This window comes from Macaca nemestrina, chromosome 19 (assembly GCF_043159975.1).
Source record: "Macaca nemestrina isolate mMacNem1 chromosome 19, mMacNem.hap1, whole genome shotgun sequence".
NCBI lineage: Eukaryota > Metazoa > Chordata > Mammalia > Primates > Cercopithecidae > Macaca > Macaca nemestrina.
Genome location: NC_092143.1, coordinates 68,286,307 through 68,307,219, shown reverse-complemented (window position 1 = coordinate 68,307,219; position 20,913 = coordinate 68,286,307). Strand labels below are relative to the sequence as shown.

Genomic DNA, 20,913 nt, shown 5'->3' with positions numbered 1-20,913 from the left:
GCTTCATTGTTTTCAGACCACAGTGGAAAACCAGAGCACACCCTAGAGGAAAACACCTAGAACCCAGCTAATTACCACACCTCCCGTTGGGAACACTAACCTCAAGCAAAAATATAAGACACGTTTCCCTGCAAGTCCAGCCACGTGTGTCACGTGGAGGGTCCTGGATTTCCAGTGGGTGTCAGCTGAGCTGCCAAACTGCCCTCCAGGCAATCATTAAGAAATTAATCAGCCTGTAGAGATTTTCAAGCAGATGTTTTATATGGGGATACAATTTTCAGAAAGTCTACCATGCCCTTAGCTGCTGAAAACTCTCAGGACTTTTCTTTTTCTTTTGTTGTTTTTTTAATTTTTTTTTTAAACTCTCAGGAATTTTCCAAGATGAACTACCCATGCATTGAATTTTTCACTATGCATTCCAAGTTTCAGTTCTGCCCTGCCTATCCATATTTCAATTGCTTTAAAGAAAACATTTAGATTGTTTGGGTAAAGGTAAAGGTCTTAATATAAAATTGAAGTTATAATGCATGAAATTTCTTGAGTCACCTTAAAACAGAGATGAAATTACTATGGAAAGGGGCTTTTCTTTTCCAAACACTTTGGCTTTTCCTATTCAATGTGTGTATATATATATGTACTACACATTCTCAGATATACTTTATCTATATATAGCCAAAGACATATCTAACTTTTGGACCTGTGCTTCTTAGGGTGGCTACATGTGAGAAACACCTGTTGCCCAAGCTGTGCCTTCAGAGACTCCAGTTTTGTTGGTCTGGGGTGGGCCTCAAAATTGGTATTTTTTTAAACCTCCCCAGATAATTCTAATGGGCAGCCAGAGTTGAGAATTGCTTCTTTAGATCATTATCAAGTAATTCAATCATTCTACTGGTAATGTTGCAGGCTCAAAGAGTGTTACAGATTTTGAAGTGCAGAGGGTGAGGCTAGCTGCTATGAATTTCAAAGAGGCCTGTGATTTGTCAGGGTTAACCATGTAAACTCTGGAAAGGGTGTTCAAATGGAAAAGTTCACACCTACACAGCTCATTACACGTCTATGGAAGTACAGTGCCCCAGGCATAAGGGTTAAATGCCTAGCTGTAGGACAGCCTAAAATACAGTTCCTAGATCACTGGAAGTAGGAATTTTTCCACGCTTCACCATGAGACTGTCAAGTCTATTCATCTCCCTATATTCTGTTTTTTCCTACAAAACTGGAGTAATGTTTGCCATAAATCCTATGGCATTATAGTAACAATCAATCGAAAGGCCCTTGGGTGATGTACTAATTGACAGCTGCAAACAGACCCGCACTAGCAGTGGATGCCTTTCACAGGTCAATGGAATGCATATATTTCACAGAGGTCTTCATCCATCCAACCTCACTTTTCTTCCAAATACCTTAGATTTCTCCTGTTTGTGCCCTTCCTCACAAATACTACAACAGTATATTTTTTATATCCAATGAGCACATTGAGAAAAATTTTGTATATTTTGGTTTTCAGCAAGTCCATATGCTGGGCTTTGTGGTTTGTCATGGTACCAATAAGCATCACATGATTTTCGAAAGTCTTAATTGCATAGGTACATGAAATGTTTCATCTGCACAACAAACAGATTTAAAAGGGAGAACAGAGATGGGTAAATAAGATACATGGTTTCTTTTTTGTGTGGCAGGGGACAGAGTCTTGCTAAGTCGCCTAGACTGGAGTGCAGTAGTGTGATCTCAGCTCACTGCAACCTTCACCTCCTGGGTCAAGCGATTCTCCTGCCTCAGCCTCCTGAGTAGCTGGGATTACAGGCACCTGCCACCATCCCCAGCTAATTTTTGTATTTTTAGTAGAGCTGGGGTTTCACCACGTTGGCCAAGCTGGTCTCGAACTTCTGACCTTGTGATTCACCCACCTTGGCCTCCCAAAATGCTGGGATTATAGGCGTAAGCCACTGTGCCTGGCCAATACATGATTTCTATATTTAAAAAAGCCCATCTGGTCCGCTACATATTTTTCTCTTGACTCAGACCAAAGTCCTACTGTCCACTACAATATTTTTGAAGTTGGCATTTCTGGCATCTGAATTTAGACTGCAATTTTGTGTGTGATGAGAAATGTCCTGATGTCCCCCTGAAATGCACTCACATAAAGTTGGTCATGGATGTTTGCTCCGTGCTTCAGCAAGGTCTCCACCACCTGCATGTGCCCGTACTGACTGGCAGCCAACAGGGCGGTGCCCCCGTCCTATGGACACGCAAAACATAAACACATTAGAGGTGGTGCAGGCACATATTTCACCAAGCAGATGCTCCTCACATACATAGAATTTAGGAAGAGAGTTTTCCCAAAGATAATAACAAACTCACTTTCCCTCTTTTTTTTTTTTTTTTTTTTTTTTTTTTTTTTTTTTTTGAGAAGGAGTCTTGCTCTGTCTTCCAGGCTGGAGTGCAGTGGTGCAATCTCGGTTTACTGCAATCTCTGCCTCCTGGGTTCAAGCGATTCTCTTGCCTCAGCCTCCTAAGTAGCTGAGACTACTGTTCCAGGAGTTCAAGACCAGCCCTGGAAACACAGTAAGACCTTGTCTGTCTCTCTCTCTCTCTCTCTTTTTTTTTTTTGAGACAGGGTCTCCCTCCGTTACCCAGACCTGCAGTGTAGTGGTGCCACCACAGCTCAACGCAGCATCAACCTCCTCAGCTCAAGCGATCCTTCCACCTCAGCCTCCTGAGTTGTTGGGACTATAGGCGTACATCACCACATCCAGTTATTTTTTTTTTTTTTAATTTGTACTAGAGACAGGGTCTTGCTATGTTGCCCAGGCTGGTCTCGAACTCTTGGGCTCAAGCAATCCTCCTGCCTGTACACCACCATGCCCGGCTAATTTTTGTATTTTTAGTAGAGACGGGGTTTCACTATGTTGGCAGGCTGGTCTTGAACTCCTGACCTCAAATGATCTGCCTGCCTCAGCCTCCCAAAGTGCTGGGATTATAGGCATGAGCCACCACGTCTGGCCTACTTTCCCTCTTTTATCCCTTTTACTTTTTCTTTATAATTATGGCAGAGTTCATCCTAAGGACATGATTATGTTGTATATGTGAGTGGCTTGCTAGAGATGTATTACAGTTATTTGACCAAGTTATTTATTATGAATTTTTTTTTTTTTTTTTTTTTTGAGACGGAGTCTCGCTCTGTCGCCCGGGCTGGAGTGCAGTGGCCGGATCTCAGCTCACTGCAAGCTCCGCCTCCCGGGTTTACGCCATTCTCCTGCCTCAGCCTCCCGAATAGCTGGGACTACAGGCGCCCGCCACCTCGCCCGGCTAGTTTTTTGTATTTTTTTTAGTAGAAACGGGGTTTCACCGTGTTAGCCAGGATGGTCTCGATCTCCTGACCTCGTGATCCGCCCGCCTCGGCCTCCCAGAGTGCTGGGATTACAGGCTTGAGCCACCGCGCCCGGCCATTTATTATGAATTAACTTAGAAAATTCCTGTGCCAAATGCAGAATCATCTATTTGCTTCTCAATATGAGAAATACAGAACAGAAAGTCTGTAGCAGGTCTTGTCAGTTCTTCTTGGAATCATCAGGAAAGCCTCCCAGGGCTTCTGGCCAGAGACTTCCCGTGCAAACGCCGTCTTCTCCCTGTGACGTAACCCAGTGGCAGACCACTGAGATTAAGGAGTTTTTACGGGGTAACCCTCTGGGGCCACTGCCCTCATGGGACAAGACCTGCGTCCATTAAAAGAGTGGATAGCTATGGCACATTCTGTGTGTCTCTCACCATCCTACTTAGTGTTTTCCTTTTAACATGTGCCAGTTTGTCCAGGTCTCTTTAAAAGTGAGGCCCTAAAAACAAAGCAGAAGCCTGAGCAACATGGCAAAACTCCATCTCTACAAATAACACAAAAATCAGCCAGGGCGTGCGTGATGGTGTGCACCTGGAGTCCCAGCAATTTGGGAGGCTGAGGTCGGAGGATTGATTGAGCCCGGGAAGTGGAGGTTGCAGTGAGTCAAGTCACACCACTGCACCCCAACCTGGGTGACAGGGCGAGACACTGTGTCAAAACAAACAAACAAAGTAAAAAAAAAACAGAAACCAACTAAGCAGAACACTATAAAGTACACGTGCTGTAATGTGGAATGGGATATTCCTGTGTTCCCTCTACTCTACTTTTATCTCTGCAGCCTAAATTAGAAAGAGCTTTTCTACCAACCACATCACACTGCTGACTCATTGAGTTTGTGGCCAACTAAAACCCTTAATGGTTTTCGTCAGGTGCTACAGCTAAGGCATTCTCTTTTCCCATCTAGCGTTGTTGAGTTGTCTGGCTCTTTGAACTGTACATCTGAGCTAATTATAAGTAATTCAAAAACACATAATCTGGTTAAAAAATATGAATCATAAATATAAGATATTGTAGTTTCTAAATTTGGGAATAAGGTATTTGTTCAAAATACCTACTCATAGAGCCCCACCCTCAGCCCCGCCTTCAGTAGGTCTGGGGTGAGATCCAGAAATATGCCTTTTGACCAGTCATGTGGGTTGATTATGTAGGCAGGTGGCAGCTGGGCCTCACGTGGAGAAACACTGCTATAAAAGGTCTCGAGTTCATAGGCAGGTAACATCCTACGGGGCTGCAGGCTGCGTGTGGCTGGGTAGGGCCTCCCCAGAGTCAGGCTCTGTGGTGGGGGAGGGTGCTTGAGATGGGCTTTGAAGAGTGGGGAATGGAGAGGAGGGAGACTGAGGCTGGGGGTAGATGGTGGTGGTGAGGAGGCATCACAAAATTGCGTAACAGCAGGAATAAGCACCATTCTAAGTTTTGTCCTGTCAATTTTCCTAGCTAATAAAGTAATAAATTTTCCTGCCTAATAAAGTAACAGAAAAGATAAAATATGATGATTCTCATAGACGAACTGCTGTTATTTTTGTTTGTATGTATGTATGTATGTCAGGGTCCTGCTCTGTCGCCCAGGTGGGCTGCAGTGGTACAATCATGGCTCACTGCAGCCTTGAACTTTTGGGCTCAAGCAATCTTCCTGCCCTAGCCTCTTGAGTAGCTGGGACTACAGATGTATGTCACTGTGCCAGCTTTTAAAATATTTTTTACTTTTTTATAGATCGGGTCTTGCTATGTGGCCCAAGCTGGTCTGGAACTCCTGGGCTAAAGCAATCCTCCCACCTCAGCCTCCTGAGTAGCTGGCATCACAATACCTGACTAATTTTTTAAAAAATGTTTTATAGAGATAGGATCTTGCTACATTGCCCAGGCTGGTCTCCAACCCCTGGTCTCAAGCAATCCTTTCACCTTGGCCTTCCAAAGTGCTGGGATTACAGGTGTGAGCCATCACACCTGGCATCTTTTATTTAATTAAAAAAATTTTTTTTTGAGACAGGGTTTCACTCTGTCACCCAGGCTGGAGTATAGTGGCGCAGTCATGACTCACTGCAGCCTTGACCTTCCAGGCTCAAGTGATCCTCTCATCTCAGCGTCCCAAGTAGCTGGGACTACAGGCACATGCCACCATGGCTGGCTAATTTTTATATTTTTGGTAAAGATGGGGTTTCGTCATATTGCCCAGGCTGGTCTTGAACTCCTGGGCTCAAGCGATCTGCCTGCCTCAGCCTCCCAAAGTGCTAGGTGTGAGCCACCATGCCCAGCCTCTTATATTTTATAAAACACAGTTTTGGGGCATATAGATTTAGTAACAGTGAGAACAATTGTTGAAGCCAAGTTTTGATGACAGGATCATTTAAAACTGAAAGCCTCTCAGCCCTCTCTTCTTCCCATGGAAAGCTCTTGATTCCTGCAGCTGACCTAATGGAAACCTGTGGAATTGCTCATCCTGAGTTCCATGTTCCATGGATTTCTGAAATAGTACAAACTGGCTCACGTACAAAGGCTTTAAGCCAGTATTCGCTCGTTAACCAAGAAGACTGAAGCAGCCATATGGTCACTCATGATCATTTTGACCTTAGTTCAAATAGTTGATATTTAGGTTCATAGGACTTTACTTCTATTTTTAGTTACATCACTTTTATAATAGAAAATAAAATAATAATGTGTGTGTGTGTATATATATATATATAGTATTACTGTATGTCATACTCAGTAAGTTTGGAGGCATATACATAGTACAACAGAAGGTTTCAGAAAAGACAAAGCCTTATATGAACTTACATCTACTTAATGGTTAGAATTTTATTATTTGATTTATTTTTAATTTTTTTGAGACAGGGTCTTCCTCTGTGACCCAGGCTGGAGTGCAGTGGCATGATCATGGCTCATTGCCGCCTTGACCCCTCGGGCTCAAGTGATCTGCCTGCCTCAGTCTCCCAAATAGCTGGGACTATAGGCATGTGCCACCATGCCCAGCGAATTCTTTTTTTTTTTTTTTTAAATAGAGATGAGGGCTAGCTTTATTGCCCAGGCTGGTCTTGAACGCCTGAGCTCAAACTATCCTCCTGCCTCAGTTTCCCAAAGTGCTGGGATTACAGGCATGAGCCACCTTGGCCAGCTCCAGTAGTTACCATTTTAACAGAAAAAAAATCTCATTGGAAACTCCCTTGATATCTAAATAGTCCACAAAAAGGATTAACTAAGAAAACTAAAAGTTTCCAACTTGTGCAAATTTTCAGAAATTTAAAAATTATAACCAGGCTAGAAATGAGCTGACAATTACAAAAATCTTATGGAAGTTCAAATTCTGCTACTACAAAATATTATCACGTAAAATCATACTGTGAACATGAAATTAATCTTTCTACATTCTCAGCTTTCTTATATATACGTCAAAAATGAAAATCAATTACTTTTTTTTTTTTGAGACAGAGTCTCACTCTGTTGCCCAGGCCGGAGTGCAGTGGTGTGATCCTGGTCACTGCAACCTCTGCCTCCCGAGTTCAAGTGATTCGCCTGCCTCAGCCTCCTGAGTAGCTGGGATTACAGGCGTGAGCCACCATGCCTGGCTAATTTTTTTTTTTTTTGTATTTTTAGTAGAGACAGGGTTTCACCATGTTGGTCAGGCTGGTCTCGAACTCCTGACCTCGTGATCCCCCTGCCTCGGCCTCCCAAATTGTTGGGATTACAGATGTGAGCCACCGCGCCTGGCCAATTACTTCTTTAAAGGAAGAACCACTATATAGTTTCCCAACTATATAAACTGTAGCTATGTATTATGTATTTCAGTGAGGACAGCTCATGAAAGCAAGCTGCCTGCTAAACCACCCTCTTCAGAAATGTCTCAGATCTAGTAGGATCAGATTAATACTTCCAACAATTCCTATCATAGTATCAGAATTAATCTTAAGTGGGAAAAAGAACACGGAAACAGGGAAAGTTAGAAAGCCACTGTTCCTGGTTACAAAATTTAGTGTTCTACAGTAGAAAGGTGTCAGTTCAGGAAAGGATAGAAGTTATTCCCCATACAATTTTCCAATTGTGAGCCCAGAGTAAAAATGTAATGTTTTGAATGGAACCCTTAGAGCTACCCCTGAACCATTACAAGGAACCTTGAGGAAATCCACTTACTTAGGTTTGAGAATCTTGTAAAAAGGGAAACACAAATTCGTACCATAGATGAGGAGAAAAGCAATACTCATGGCTGCTGAAATTCTTCAACATAATACAAAATCGAGAACGTTATCTTACTTTGGTCCTAAATTCAGTGGATGCTCCAAATCCAAAGAGAAATCTCACGACATCATTATGGCCTTGCTGGGCGGCAAAGAATAGGGCAGTTGTACCTGACTGGGAGAGAGGGAGAGGCTAGTTTTGAAAGACATTTGGTTACATTACATTTGATTAGAACATCTGCAAAGAATACAAAACAATATCCTTGCATAGAAACCTTCTAGCCTAGGAAGGGGCTACATTGGAACAGATTCTTATTTTTTGGTCAGAGAAGTGACAAAAGGAAAGGAAAACTTTATTCTTAGTGAAATGGGATGAATGGTGGCTCCTCAAAAGATCTGTCCCCATCCTAAAATTTATGAATATTATTTTCTACTGCAAAAGATGTGATTAAGTTAAGGATTTTGAGACGAGCTTGTCCTGGGTTATCTGGGTGGGCCCTAAATCTAATGACAAGCGTCCTAAGAGTGAGGCAGAGGCACTACTCACAATAGCTAAAATGTGGAAGCCACCTAAGTGTCCATCTATGGATGAGCGGACAAGCAAAATGTGATGTATCCATACAACGGACTATTATGTAGCTAAAAAGAAAGGAAATTCTGACATGCTACAACATGGATGAGTCCTGATGATATGCTAAGTGAAATAAACTAGTCACAAAAGGCCAACAACTAGATGATTCTACTATGATATCTTTTTTTTTTTTTTTTTTTTTTTTGAGACAGAGTCTTGCTCTGTCACCCAGGTTGGAGTGCAGTGGCGCCATCTCGGCTCGCTGCAACCTCTGCCTCCCAGGTTCAAGTGATTCTCATGCCTCAGCCTCCCAAGTAGCTGGGATTACAGGCATGCACCCCCACACCTGGCTGGTTTTTTTGGTATTTTTAGGAGACACAGTTTCACTATGTTGATCAGGCTGGTCTCAAAGTCCTGGCTTCAAGTGAGCTGCCCACCTTGGCCTCCCAAAGTGCTGGGATTACAGGCATGAGCCACTGCACCCAGCCTACTGTGATATCTAAAGTAGTCAGAGTCATAGAACCAGAAAGCAGGATGCTGGTTGCCAGGGGCTGGGGGAAGGGGAGTATAGGAAGTTATTATTAATGGATACAGAGTTGTGTAGTTCTACAAAATGAAAGGAGTTATAGAGATAGATGGATGGTGATGCTGGTTGTACAACATTATGAATGCATTTAATAAGACTGTACACTTAAAAATGGCTAAGGGTTTAAGTTTACATTATGTGTATTTTACCACAACAAAAAACAATAAAAGTTTTTTTTTTTTAAAGTGAGGCAGAGGGATATTTGACCCAGAGAGAAGGCAATGTGACCACACAGGCAGAGACTGGAGAGCTGTTGCCATGAGGAGAGAGTGCTGACGGCCACCAGGGGCTGGAAGAGGCCAGGAAGGGAATCCCCGCAGGAGCCTCCAGGGGCAGTGTGGCACAGCCCACACCTTGATTTTGGACTTCTGGCCTCCAGATCCGAGAGAATAAATTCCTGATATTCAAAGCCACCCAGTTTGTGTTAATTTGTCACAGCAGCCCTTGGAAACTCGAGATATTTGGTATAGTGTTTGGTAAACACTAGCATTCATTAATACAGGGAAGAATTCAAATTACAACGTTTAGTGCCCCAGAGTGGAAGACTACTTGTACAAGAAGGAAAATAAGTAATTCACCCACAAACTTCTCCAATTGCAAGCCCAGAGTCAAAATGAGCTCAAAACATTTCTCAAAATGGGACATAATAACAAGAAACAGCCTGATTCTAAAATGTAAACTGATCATGATATTCTGAGACGGTTTTTAGCATCCTCCCTTCCTATCTACTTTTACAAGCCTACTCAAAGACTGGTACCCAAACCACGGTGTAATATGAGCAAAATCATGAACCATTCTTGTGGGCAACATACATTTTTCCTATAGAGGTACTCTTCACTTCTGAGCTTGGAGCTTGGGACAAAGCTAGTACTACACCTTACCAGACACAGTGAAAAGAAACCCCTTTTTCCATAGTTTACCCAAAGCTGTTAAGGTGGTAGGTCTGGCTCACGTGTGAAAAGCTGAGGACAGCCTGGCCTATAAGCTAGTGATCATGCTTCAAACTTGTTCCTAAGGGCCTGGGTGTCTCTGTGAATATGTGTGTGTGTGCATGCATGTGTGGGATGGGAGTGGGGACAATAAGACCCACTGAGACAGGCAGGATCCACCCACTTGTTTGCCTGTTTTTAAATGTGGTCTAGAAAAAAAAAAGCCCCTTACTCAAGCTGTAGCTTGCCTAACATCTCACTGATTGCAGCGGCAGCCTGTCTGGAGCAGCGGCTGCGAAGATGCAGGCTGCCACGGGGGAGGTACGGCTGGGGCTGCACGCTCCTCAGGTCCAGTGGGAGCTGGAAGCAGGTGGGAGCCCTGTCCCCTACTGAGTTGATGGGTGGGAGAGCCATGCCCAGCTGCAGCTCCAGTTCTGGGCATCCCTGTGCTCTCTGGGCCTGGGAAGCCCCCATTTCCCCCGCAGGCTTGGAAGTGCCTGCTCCTGCTCCCTGGCCTCTCCCCACTCCCAGCACCTGCTCCGGTGCGGAGCAAAGTTGTAGCCGAGCCTGGGTGCTGTCTGTCATGACCTGGCTAGGCAAGTACATGCTTGAGGTGTGTGTGCTTGAGGTGGTGCTGATATGCCAGCCTTGTCCCCGACCTTGGCCCCCTCCAGACTTCGGGTGCTGACAAGCACAGGACGGAGGTCGAGGGGCTGAGGGCAGCTAGGTGTGGGCCTGTAGGCGCCCCTTGGAAGGAACAGCCTGGGTGCTGTGGATGGCATGTTGATGGTGGGAGGCAGACACGTTCCTACCCATGGTTTCCCATGGACCAATCAGCACACACCCCTCCTTTCTGAGCCCATAAAAATCTCTGACTCAGCCAGATTCAAAAAGATGTCCAGACTACCAGCTGCTGGAAGGATCTACCCACTGTGAGTCTCCTGTCCACTGAGAGCTGGACACACAGGTCAGGACTACCAGCTACGGGAAGGAGCTACACACTGTGGGTCTCCTCTCTGCTGAGAGCTGGACACAGATGTCGGGACTACCGGCTGTGGGAGGAGCTATCAATTTTGGGTCTCCTCAAATCGTCAGGATGACCTGCCTGTGGAAAGGAGCTACCCACTATGGGTCTCCTCCCCACTGAGAGCTGAACACTTGTTAGAACAACCTGGCTGCAGAAAGGAGTCACCCACTTCGGGTCTCCTGGGAGCTGTTCTGTCACTCAACGAAGCTCCTCTCCACTTTGTTCACCCTCCAGTTGTTTGCATACCTCATTCTTCTTGGATGTGGGACAAGAATTTGGGACCTGCTGAATGACCCTGTTTATAACACGAACAGGGCTGAAACATGCCTTCTGCTCACCACATTGCAGGTGATGAGGAGAGAAGAGCTGTGGCCCTTCGGGGAGCCCAGACCTAGGGGCCCCCTGAGACAGGGCTATGATACCCTCTTTGGGGTTCTGCGATTCCTGGCATCTCCAAGCTTCCAGGCACCACTACATTCCCTGGTGCCTGCAGTGGAAGCCACTTGCGGTACACCTGGTCCAGCCACAGCCTCACACAGAGCTGGTGCCTGTGCCAGTCCCTGGAGCTGCCAGCCTCACCACAGCTGGCATGCCTGGTTGTGTGCAGTGGCTGGACCCCATGCTTGCTCACACACCTGGCTTGCCTTTGGCAGGTGTGGGATCTGGGCTGGTAGGGTGAACTGAGCGCAGCCTGCTGGGCCAAGTGGGCAGAATGAGCCCAACGGGCCTGAGCAACACTCGGGCGGAAGGCACTGCCAGTCATGGAGATTTCCTGCTGGCAAAGTGACACCCTAAGGATCCTGTGACAGCCAATCAGCAACAAAAGACCAACCACAATTCTCACTTTAGGTGGGTAGGGACTTCCTGGTGCCCTGCATGCAGAGTTAGACTTAAACTTCAACTTACAGTCACCTCTTCCTTATCTTAATGCTAAAAATCAAACCTGAAGGTAGAGATTTAAAATGCTAATCTTACATGCGATGCATAAAAAAGCATATTGAGCTACTGTGCAAGTGCTGCAGAAACCCCTCCTATACATGCCCCAACTAAACCCTTCCCTTTAAAAAGGCCCTATAAAACAAACCCACATACTTCTCTTGGGGAGCAGCCAACCCTTTTCCTTTCCATAACAGAACCTGGTTCCCTTATGCACAAGCTAAACAAACTTTCTCTTTGCTATCTGACAATCTCTCTTGACTTCTATCCTGGGAGATTACAAGAATCTAGGGTGCTGATACGACCACCACTGAGGGAGAACATGTAACACCTTCCCAGATAGATATAACCCACATCAGGCTGTGCCCTCAGCCAGACTCTGTCTCAGGAAGGCACAGGCATTGTGACCATTCACAGGGCCTTTCTGCCTGCAGTGCAGGTGTGATTTTCCCCTTGGTTCCCACAGAAATAAGTGGGAAGCATCCTCCCACTGCTTTGTTACAGTTGAGGATGCTGGGTTCCAGAAACCTTAGGGAATCAATAGTTCTAGAGGAAGAAACTTGGCTAGAATAGGAAAACTCCCACTTTCTCAACAGACATTAAATTGTAGAGACTACCAAAGATCTTTTCTAGAAGTTGTTTCCTTAGTAAAAGAATTTGTTTTTCAATAGGCCTTCTTGACACATTAATTGCATAAATCATTATTAGAGCAGTTTGAGTTGATTTTAGAACATACATACTACTATCAATCATTCAGTACCTCAATGCAGCAATCCATCGACAATAGGACCTAGACCTTAGTCTGGAATGTGAATAAAAGTTTTAAATATGTGTGCCTTACTTCAGGCTTCATGCCAACTGCATTTGCAGCTCCTATGCCTGAGAGGTATCATCAGCCAATTGTGGGTTCTTTAAAGCAATAGTGTTTCAGGAACATTAGCTTCCAGTTTGTCTCTCTAGCAAGCTCTGTGTATCTAGAGAGCTGACCTAAGCAGAGTGGCAGGTAGTTTTTCAGGAGACAAATATTCTGATACTGCAAAGTGGATTAACAATGGATCAAGGCAGAAGTCTGCCATAGGAGTAAGTTTCAAAGCACTGCAAGGCACTATTTCAGCTTCCAAAACTGGTACAGGAGGATGGGGTCTGCCTTTGGCTTGGCAGCCCTCTTGCTCCAGACTGACACAGTCTCAGGAAATTCAAGGACTTCCAGGAACGTATACAGCACCGTCATTTGAGCCACACAAGTTACCATTAAGCTGAATACACTTTGGTAAATCTTCAAAGGCTTTTGTTCTCAGTGCTGCGAGCGTTTTCATCTCCAAGATTAGCTGAGCAACTGGAACCAAATGGATAAATATACAACCATAGAAACCATAGACTGGCTAGAAATCAAATACTTCTCTCTTCTAGCTGCTTTTCTCAGTTGTTTCAGAGAGATTTTTGTGCATGTTGAATTTGTCCTTCAGGATAAAGTTTTTAAAGTAAACCAGATCTGGACCATATTGTTTTTATTAGAGAAAATCTGTCTTTAAAGTTGTAATAAACAAAGACCATAAAGCAGAGAGGAAAAATAAAAAGATTAAAGTAATTTTAAACTATAATTCTAAATGGGTCCAGATACTTTCATCCCACAGGAAAATTAAGTGCTGAAGTGAAAATGGCCTAAAACAACGATCTAGTGTTATAGAAATTGCACCAAAGAATCTGTTTGTGAGAAGATTGCATTTGCTGTAGTCTCTTTATACTGTTCCTCTCAATAGACCAGGCCTGTTGATCCAGGGCTACAGAGACCCAGACCCAGATTCTGCATGTCACTCTTTCGTGGTCCACAGCCAAGGCGTCCAACACCCAGACGGGTGGTGGGAAGGACATCTGGATGTGCCTTGGAACTCTATTTTTGAGTCAGGGTCTCGCTGCGTCGCCCATGCTGGAGTGCAGTAGTGCCATCATGGCTCACTGCAGCCTGTAACTTCTGGGCTTAAACAAGCCTCTAACCTCAGCATCTCAAGTAACTGGTACTACAGGTGTGGACTACCATGTCTGGCTAAATTTTTAAATTTTTTTGTAGAGATGGGGTCTTGCTATGTTGCCCAGGCGTATGTTACACCTGGAACTCTTGAGACAGTCCTGACACCTGACGTGTCTTAATTTGCTCCACTCAGAGGTGACGGTCCAGGCTGGAAGAATGAGATATACGATATACTGGCTTGACGGAAGTTTGGCTGGTGAATTGTCTTTCTAAAATGTTGCAAGGCAGGACCCGGGATAAAATAAGGCTGGACTGAGGAAAACCAAGTGGTTCAGTCTGGACTTGCCCAGGAAGCCCATCTCAGGTCTGAGTCAGTGTGAACTGAGAGGTCAGATGCACTCTAGGGATGATCTGAGCGTGTGTCTCCACAAAGATTAGTTTACCAGGTCCTACATCAGCTTGGAAATATATGGATGGAGCCTTCTCAGAACTGAGCCCCAAAGTATGTCAAAATGTCCTGGCCTAGGCAATCCCAGCACTTTGGGAGGCTCAGGTGGGTGGATCACGAGGTCAGGAGATCGAGACCATCTTGGCCACCATGGTGAAACCCCATCCCTACTAAGAATACAGAAAATTAGCCTGGTGTGGTGGCACATACCTGTAGTCCCAGCTACTCGGGAGGCTGAGGCAGGAGAATCGCTTGAACCCGGGAGGCAGTGGTTGCATGAGCCGAGATAGCGCCACTGCACTCCAGCTTGGGCCACAGAGCGAGACTCCGTCTTAAAAAAAAAAAAAGAAGAAGAAAGAAAAAAAAAGTCCAGCCTCCCTTCTGCCTCTCTAGATTAGACCAAGAATGGATCCTCAAGCAAGACCAAACTCCCAGGATTGTCTTCGAATGAAGTGTGGGAACAGGCTCACATTTTTGTCCAGTGTTGACCCATATGGCTTTTTTCAGGAGAGCTTATTTAATTCATGGCCAGTTATAGAGCAGTCCTTTGAAAACATGGTTTGGGGAGGATGATTGAGACATCCTAGCAAGTGAGTCTCATTACAAATACGCTGGTGACTCAACTGTTCTAAAAATATAATGATCTATGTGAAAATGCTATAAATCCTACAGTATCTCATCCCAAGGGAAGAATAAAGAACTGATTTAAGCTTGACAAAAAAAAAAGTGTGAGTGTTTATAGGCAGGTGGTAAGAGGTTTGGTTACCTCAGATGTGCCCCACAAGCTACGCTCAAATGCATTATAACTGCTAGTATGTTGCTGGACCTCATTGTAGGCACAATAAACTCTTCAATGGGCTTTAATGTGGGAGAAAAGCAATGATGGCTCTTGTCCCCTATACCAGTTCACTGTTATGAAAACTTCAGATCTCTGAGCCTGGTCATTTTTCTTCAAGTACAAAGCCTGACCTACCTCTCTCTGGAGATTGATGTCTGCTCCTTGCAGAACCAGTTCCCTCACACAGTCTATGTGGCCAGCGTAGGCAGCAACCATCAGGAGCGTGGTGCCGTGCTGGATGGAGGAGAGACAGATGAACAGTTAGGCCACTGCTATGTCAGAGAGAAGGGTCCTAGAAAAGATGCTGCAGAGACGTCAGCTCCACTCAGAACACACCCAAGGGCAAAATTCCCTGCAGTGATAAAAGTGCTCATGAATAATCTCATCATGCAGCCTAGACGGGAAAAAGCAAAGCGATAAATTGCTGAGGTTGGAATTTTCAATCTAAAAATTCACTTACTTCCATTACCTTCAGAAGCACAGTCCAAAGGAACCATAGTTATTGCATTTTAAGGCAGCGATGATATAATGCTCTCATTTTATGATTCCTATTAAATGATTCCTGAGCCAAAACATTGCTATTAATGCAAAAGAAAAAATTAAATGGTACCATCTGATTTTCTGTATTTAAAAGTCTTCATCTTCAAAATGATTCAGGTAAAGATGTATGGCACCAGGTGAAATGAGAGACTAGAGCTCTCTCACTAGAGAGCTGAGAGTCAGGAGCTGTGGGGGCTAAACCCAGGTGGCTGTCACTGACCAACAGTGTAACCTGGGCAATTTGCTTACAATTACTTGGACTCATTTATTTCATTTTTTTAAATGAGAGGTTGGATGGGACGATCACCAAAGTCTGTCCCAGCTCTAAGATTCAAGGACTTGAGGTGTACCATGTGATATGGACCCTTCTAATTGAAGTGGGCATTTGCAGTCTGACTTACAGTTGTTTTCAAGCACTTGAAATTCTTAGCTACCACCTCTGCATATTCAGCAACCTGCTGCTCAGAAGTGGACGATGAGAGAGACAGATGGCTCTGCACACAGGGGAGGCTCATTAGGTATAGGGTAATTAAGTGAAATTTGGAGGCTTCGTGTTATTTTCATCTATGGGATTTTGTAGGAAGGCAGTATTGCTGAGTAGTCACTGACAGTATGATCTTGGGCACATCATGTAACCCTTCAGTCTCATTCTCTTCTTCTGAAATATGGGGGAATAATAAAAGTATCCGCCTGATTAAATTAGTGAATGAGATAAGTCAGGCAATTTGGTTAACACAGTAATGGTAGATATTAGTTCAGTAAGTGTCAGATATTAAAATAACATTACGATAATTCAATGTTAGGCTGTCATCTGGCTTTTGTTGACTTCTGCCAATGGCCATGTGAGTTTTGTGAAAGTCTTGTTTGCTTTATGTAAAAAGTACAGGTAAAGTAGCAAAGTAATGAAAAGCTAATGGCTTCTTAGTGGGGCTCTATGGCATTTCTTTTTTTTGAGACGAAGTCTCACTCTTGTCTCCCAGGCTGGAGTGCGATGGCATGATCTTGGCTCACTACAACCTCTGCCTCCCAGGTTCAAGCGATTCTCTTGCCTCAGCCTCCTGAGTAGCTGAGATTACAGGCGCCTGCCACCACACCCAGCTAATTTTTGTATTTTTAGTAGAGGCGGAGTTTCGCCATGTTGGCCACAGTGACAACTGGTGTTTCTGCCCTGTGGTTTTCCCACTGTGGTGTAGGAACCAATCCCATAAAACCCAAATAAGACCGAGATGGCCAGTTCACAGATGCCCAAGACCTGACAACAGCCCGAGTTCTGGCAAGGAACAGATGGTACATTCAAATTGGGATAATTGGAAGAAAGTGGAATAAAGAGACTATTAAGCTAAGGCTTGGGCATAGGGCATCTAGAAAGAACAGCATAGTACTGGGATTTAGGAACAGTGGGAGTCCATGACCAGCCGAAGCCTGAAGGTGCCAGGGCAAGGGAGTGGCTCCCAGGATGCAGAGAACAGCGGGGCGCTGCTGCCAGACAGAAACAGGGAGGGCGCTGGGCTCCCTGACATCCCTCTCCTCCCACTCTCTGACTCCTGCAGATGCTCCTATGGGCCAAACACCACTGGAGGCCAGAGGGAAGTGAGTCTGCTGAAGTAGTACATACAGTTCAGACTGTGGGAATAAGAGCGAGAAGGGTGTGGAGTGGGTCTGGAGGTGTAACCAAAGATATCCTGTAAACCAAAGATATCCTGCCCTGATGCCCCAACGGGGCCAACTGGGGCAAACAGCTATTTCACTTTTGGGCTGGTGGTGGATTTCACTGAACCAAACTTGTACAATAAAAGCTGGAAATGGCACACCCTGTTTTTAGGAAAACAAAACTCCTTTGAAACATTTTTATTCAAATTCTAAAATCAAAACATCACTGCTTGCTCCCTTTCCTCACTGGAGGTCCTCTTGGTCCCCAGAGATGAGAAGTCTTGCTGAGGACAGAAAAAGGATTGCCTCTAGCTGGGGATGGGAAGGCACTCTAAGTGGTATCTGCCGGTGGGCACTAGTATCTATTTTTGTTTCCCCTTTTAAATTGCCAAATAGTGTACTTATGTTTGCAAGAGGTAATGAAAGGATAAAAGCCCGGGGGGAGGCTTCCATTTTTGTTTTCTCATCCTTGTAGAAGAAACATAACGCCCACATCCATGGCAGCCCACTTGTGCTCTAAATTATCTCCATCTTTTCATTAAAGTGGTTGGCTTGAATTCGTTCACTAAACAGGCTTTTCTTCTTGTAATCTGCCAATTCTGATTCCCAGTGAAGTGCCTCTTTCCCTATTGTGGTTGCCTTCTGTTTTATGCCTTTAATTGTTTCCTTTTCTTTCTGACTTCCCTCAGCATGTTTTTAAGTTCACCACAGTACCTTGGATGTTTTAAAAAGGATAAAGCAAGCAAACACATGAACAAGTAAATAAGCATCGTAAAGGGGAATGTATTCCTGAGGTGCTCCTCTGCCCACAGATGCTGGGCATGCATCTACCGAACCATCGTACGCTGTCTCTGCAGTCCACGTCCACCCGGCCGCTGTTCAACAGCAGCTTCAGCAGCGCCAGGTTTCCTCTCCTGGCTGCCCAGAATGCAGCGTTGGCAAGTGGAGTTTCCTTCTGCAAGAACAAAATGAAACAGGATCTTAAAATTGATGTCAGTTAACATGACTGCTTCTATGCACATAGATAATAACATTCAGAAAGGAGAACATCCAGATGTGTAGCATCATTTGAAAGATTGCTCCTCCAGCAATAGACGACTGTAATAACAGAATGAACGCTGTTGGATTCCAGACACCTGAGCCACCATATGGATCTGAAGAGCGGTGTTGTTGATAATCCAGCACTATTAATAACCTATTTCCCACTAATGTTCTCACTTTCCTGCCTCTGTTGTGTTTTTGTTCACCCAGTTTCCTTTTTGCTCGAAATGAATTTTCCTCCATCCTTCAAGGCCAAGGTTCTGCTCAAATGCTATTTCCTCCCGGAAACATTCCAAATCTTTCTTCACCTCTAAGTGGGGCAAAATTTCTCCCAATTCTGACTTCTCAAAGGAGTTTACCTGCCCTTTTCCTAAGCCCTCAACGCTTTCTATCTGATTCCATCTACCTGTGTGAATGTTTCACTTTGCCTCCACCTAATTTTCTTTTTTTGTTTCTTTGTTTTGTTTTTGAGACAGAGTCTCACTCCGTTGCCAGGCCGGAGTGCAGTGGCGCGATCTTGGCTCACTGCAACCTCCCCCTCCTGGGTTCAAGCGATTCTCCTGCCTCAGCCTCCTGAGTAGCTGGGACTACAGGCATGCGCCACCACGCCCAGCTAATTTTTGTTTTTTAGTAGAGACAGGGTTTCACCATGTTGGCCAGGATGGTCTTGATCTCTTGACCTCGTGATCCTCCTGCCTCGGCCTCCCAAAGTGCTGGGATTACAGGCATGAGCCACCGCGCCCGGCCCTCCATCTAATTTTCTTTGCTTCAGCTGGAACTTGCCAGAGGTTTGTGTTGAGAACAAGGAACTTGGGGCAAATAATGCCATTACATGTCCTCATATGGATCCTTCATTCCACTGTTGGATCACTTTGTTTGTTTGAGACAGGGACTCACTCTGCTGCCCAGGCTGGAGTGCAGTGGCATACTTATGACTCACTGTAGCCTCAACCTCTCAGGCTCAAGCTATCCTCCCACCTCAGAATCCTGAGTAGCTGAGACCACAGGCACATGCCACCATGACTGGCTAATTATTTTATTTTCTGTAGACAGGTTCTCGCTATGTTGCCCAGGCTGGTCTCGAACTCCTGGGCTCAAGCAATCTACCCACCTCGGCCTCCCAAAGTGCTGGGATTATAGGCGTGAGCCACGGCACTGGGCCTGCCGGGTTATTTTAAAGCTACAAAGTTAATTTTGGAGCCATACCCATGGAAAGCATGGAAGTAGAAAACAGGTCTTCCAAATGGGTAGCAGAGCTAACTGTAGTACATTCTTCTTCTCTAAAATAATTGATATGAGTTTGTAGAGAACAGTCCATGAAAGGGAGGAACTGGCTTTGGGACCAGACAGCTCACCCCAGCCCTGGAAAAGTAAGTTGGCCCTTGGGAGTCTCGGTTTCCTCTTGCTTAGATGGAGATCACAGTACCTGCCTTGAAGTTGACAGTAGTAAATGATGCTGATTTTTGCCTGATATTGTACCCAACACACCATAAATGCTGATTAAGTGCGAGTTTCCTTTCCTCCATTTACTTTTATTTACAAAGTCAGAATCAATAGGCAAAATTAAATCCAGAGTATTGGTACTAATAAAGAATTTTGATGGTCTTAGGAAATTTTATAAAAGTATTCACATTGTTTAATAAAAGCACTTTTTTTGTGAGTGGGTTTAAAACATCTACCTGACTCAAAAGGCCTTTTGCACAGTATGTCTTTTAAATATGTTGATATTGCATTAAATACAATGCTTCTCTAAGCTCAAAAGAAAATACCAACAATTTCAGCTACTCAACAAAGCCCTCTAAAACGAAAGGAGAGTGGCAGCAGTATTTGTGGGTGTGAGGATTTCATTTCAGAAGTCCTTCAGCACATACGCAGGTGTATGCCCTTGTGCATACTTGAATGAGAGAACGGCAAGGTGGGGAGTGATAAGCTAATAGCAAACATACTTTGAATAGTTTCCTGGCTTATTTAGGAGGAAAAACAAATCACCTCCAATTTCAGGTTAACAATTCGCCTTTCCTAAAGGTGTAAATTTTGCTGTCCTGGAGTTTTCAAGGCAAACTGCAACCATGGTGTTCACACCAGCACTGCAGCTTAGGAACCAGGCTAGGTCTAATTTGTTTCAGCTGTCAGTAACTAGGCAAAGCAATGGCAAGGGAGGTTTGACCTGTATAATGAATCATGAAACAAAGTCTTTTAACAAAGAGATTGCACAAGGCCAAAATGAAGTCTGGGAGGGTGAATCAGGCAGACAATGTAATATGCACCAGGGAACAGCTCTGCTAGCTTTTCCTGAAAGGTAAACACACAAGAATGATAAACTGTAATTCATTTGCAGGGACTCTGTCATTTCACTTTAACCCCAAATACCTTCAAAAGCCCATCTGCAAACAGCAAGTGACTACTGTCATGACAAGATCTCTAGCTGGGGCCTCTCCTCCCTTTAGGATGGCCTTGGGGATTCCTCTCCAGCCAGGCTGGACATCTTGGTTTCCTATAAGGTTCTAGAAACTGAGCCTTGTGAAAAGCTATAAATATTTCATTTTCCGTCAAGGGCTTAATTTACTAAGAGGCAGCGACAGTGGGAATGGGAAGACTGGACAGACTGGAGACATTTTAAGGAGCTAAACTGCACAGCCTTGGTCTGTGATTGTATGTGCAGGAGAGGAGGGAATAGGAGAGTGGATTGACTCCTGACTTCTGGTTCCAGTGCCTGGCTGATCTTGGTGCCAATTCATGAAGGTTGGAAACACCGTATGAAGGACAGACTTTGGAAAAAAATGATGAGTTCAGGGTTGGACAAGCTGGGTTTCAAGTGCGT

General features: G+C 44.6%; 1 protein-coding gene across 6 annotated transcripts in view; it reads right to left on the bottom strand.

The window, feature by feature from the left end:
* The window catches only part of LOC105465042 (ankyrin repeat domain 29), a 65,331-nt gene that overhangs the window by 33,014 nt on the left and 11,404 nt on the right, over nucleotides 1-20,913 (bottom strand). For 3 of the 6 annotated variants that reach the window (XM_011713239.2, XM_011713264.2, XM_011713248.2), the window contains exons 2-5: nucleotides 17,896-18,006; nucleotides 14,997-15,095; nucleotides 7,634-7,732; nucleotides 2,138-2,236 (exon numbers count right to left, since the gene is read on the bottom strand). In XM_011713239.2, coding sequence (XP_011711541.2) covers nucleotides 2,138-2,236; nucleotides 7,634-7,732; nucleotides 14,997-15,095; nucleotides 17,896-18,006 — 408 coding nt within the window. Of the gene's footprint in view, nucleotides 1-2,137; nucleotides 2,237-7,633; nucleotides 7,733-14,996; nucleotides 15,096-17,882; nucleotides 18,007-20,913 lie in introns of those variants that run through there. The other 3 variants (XM_011713275.2, XM_011713281.3, XM_011713254.2) reach the window with 3 other exon arrangements.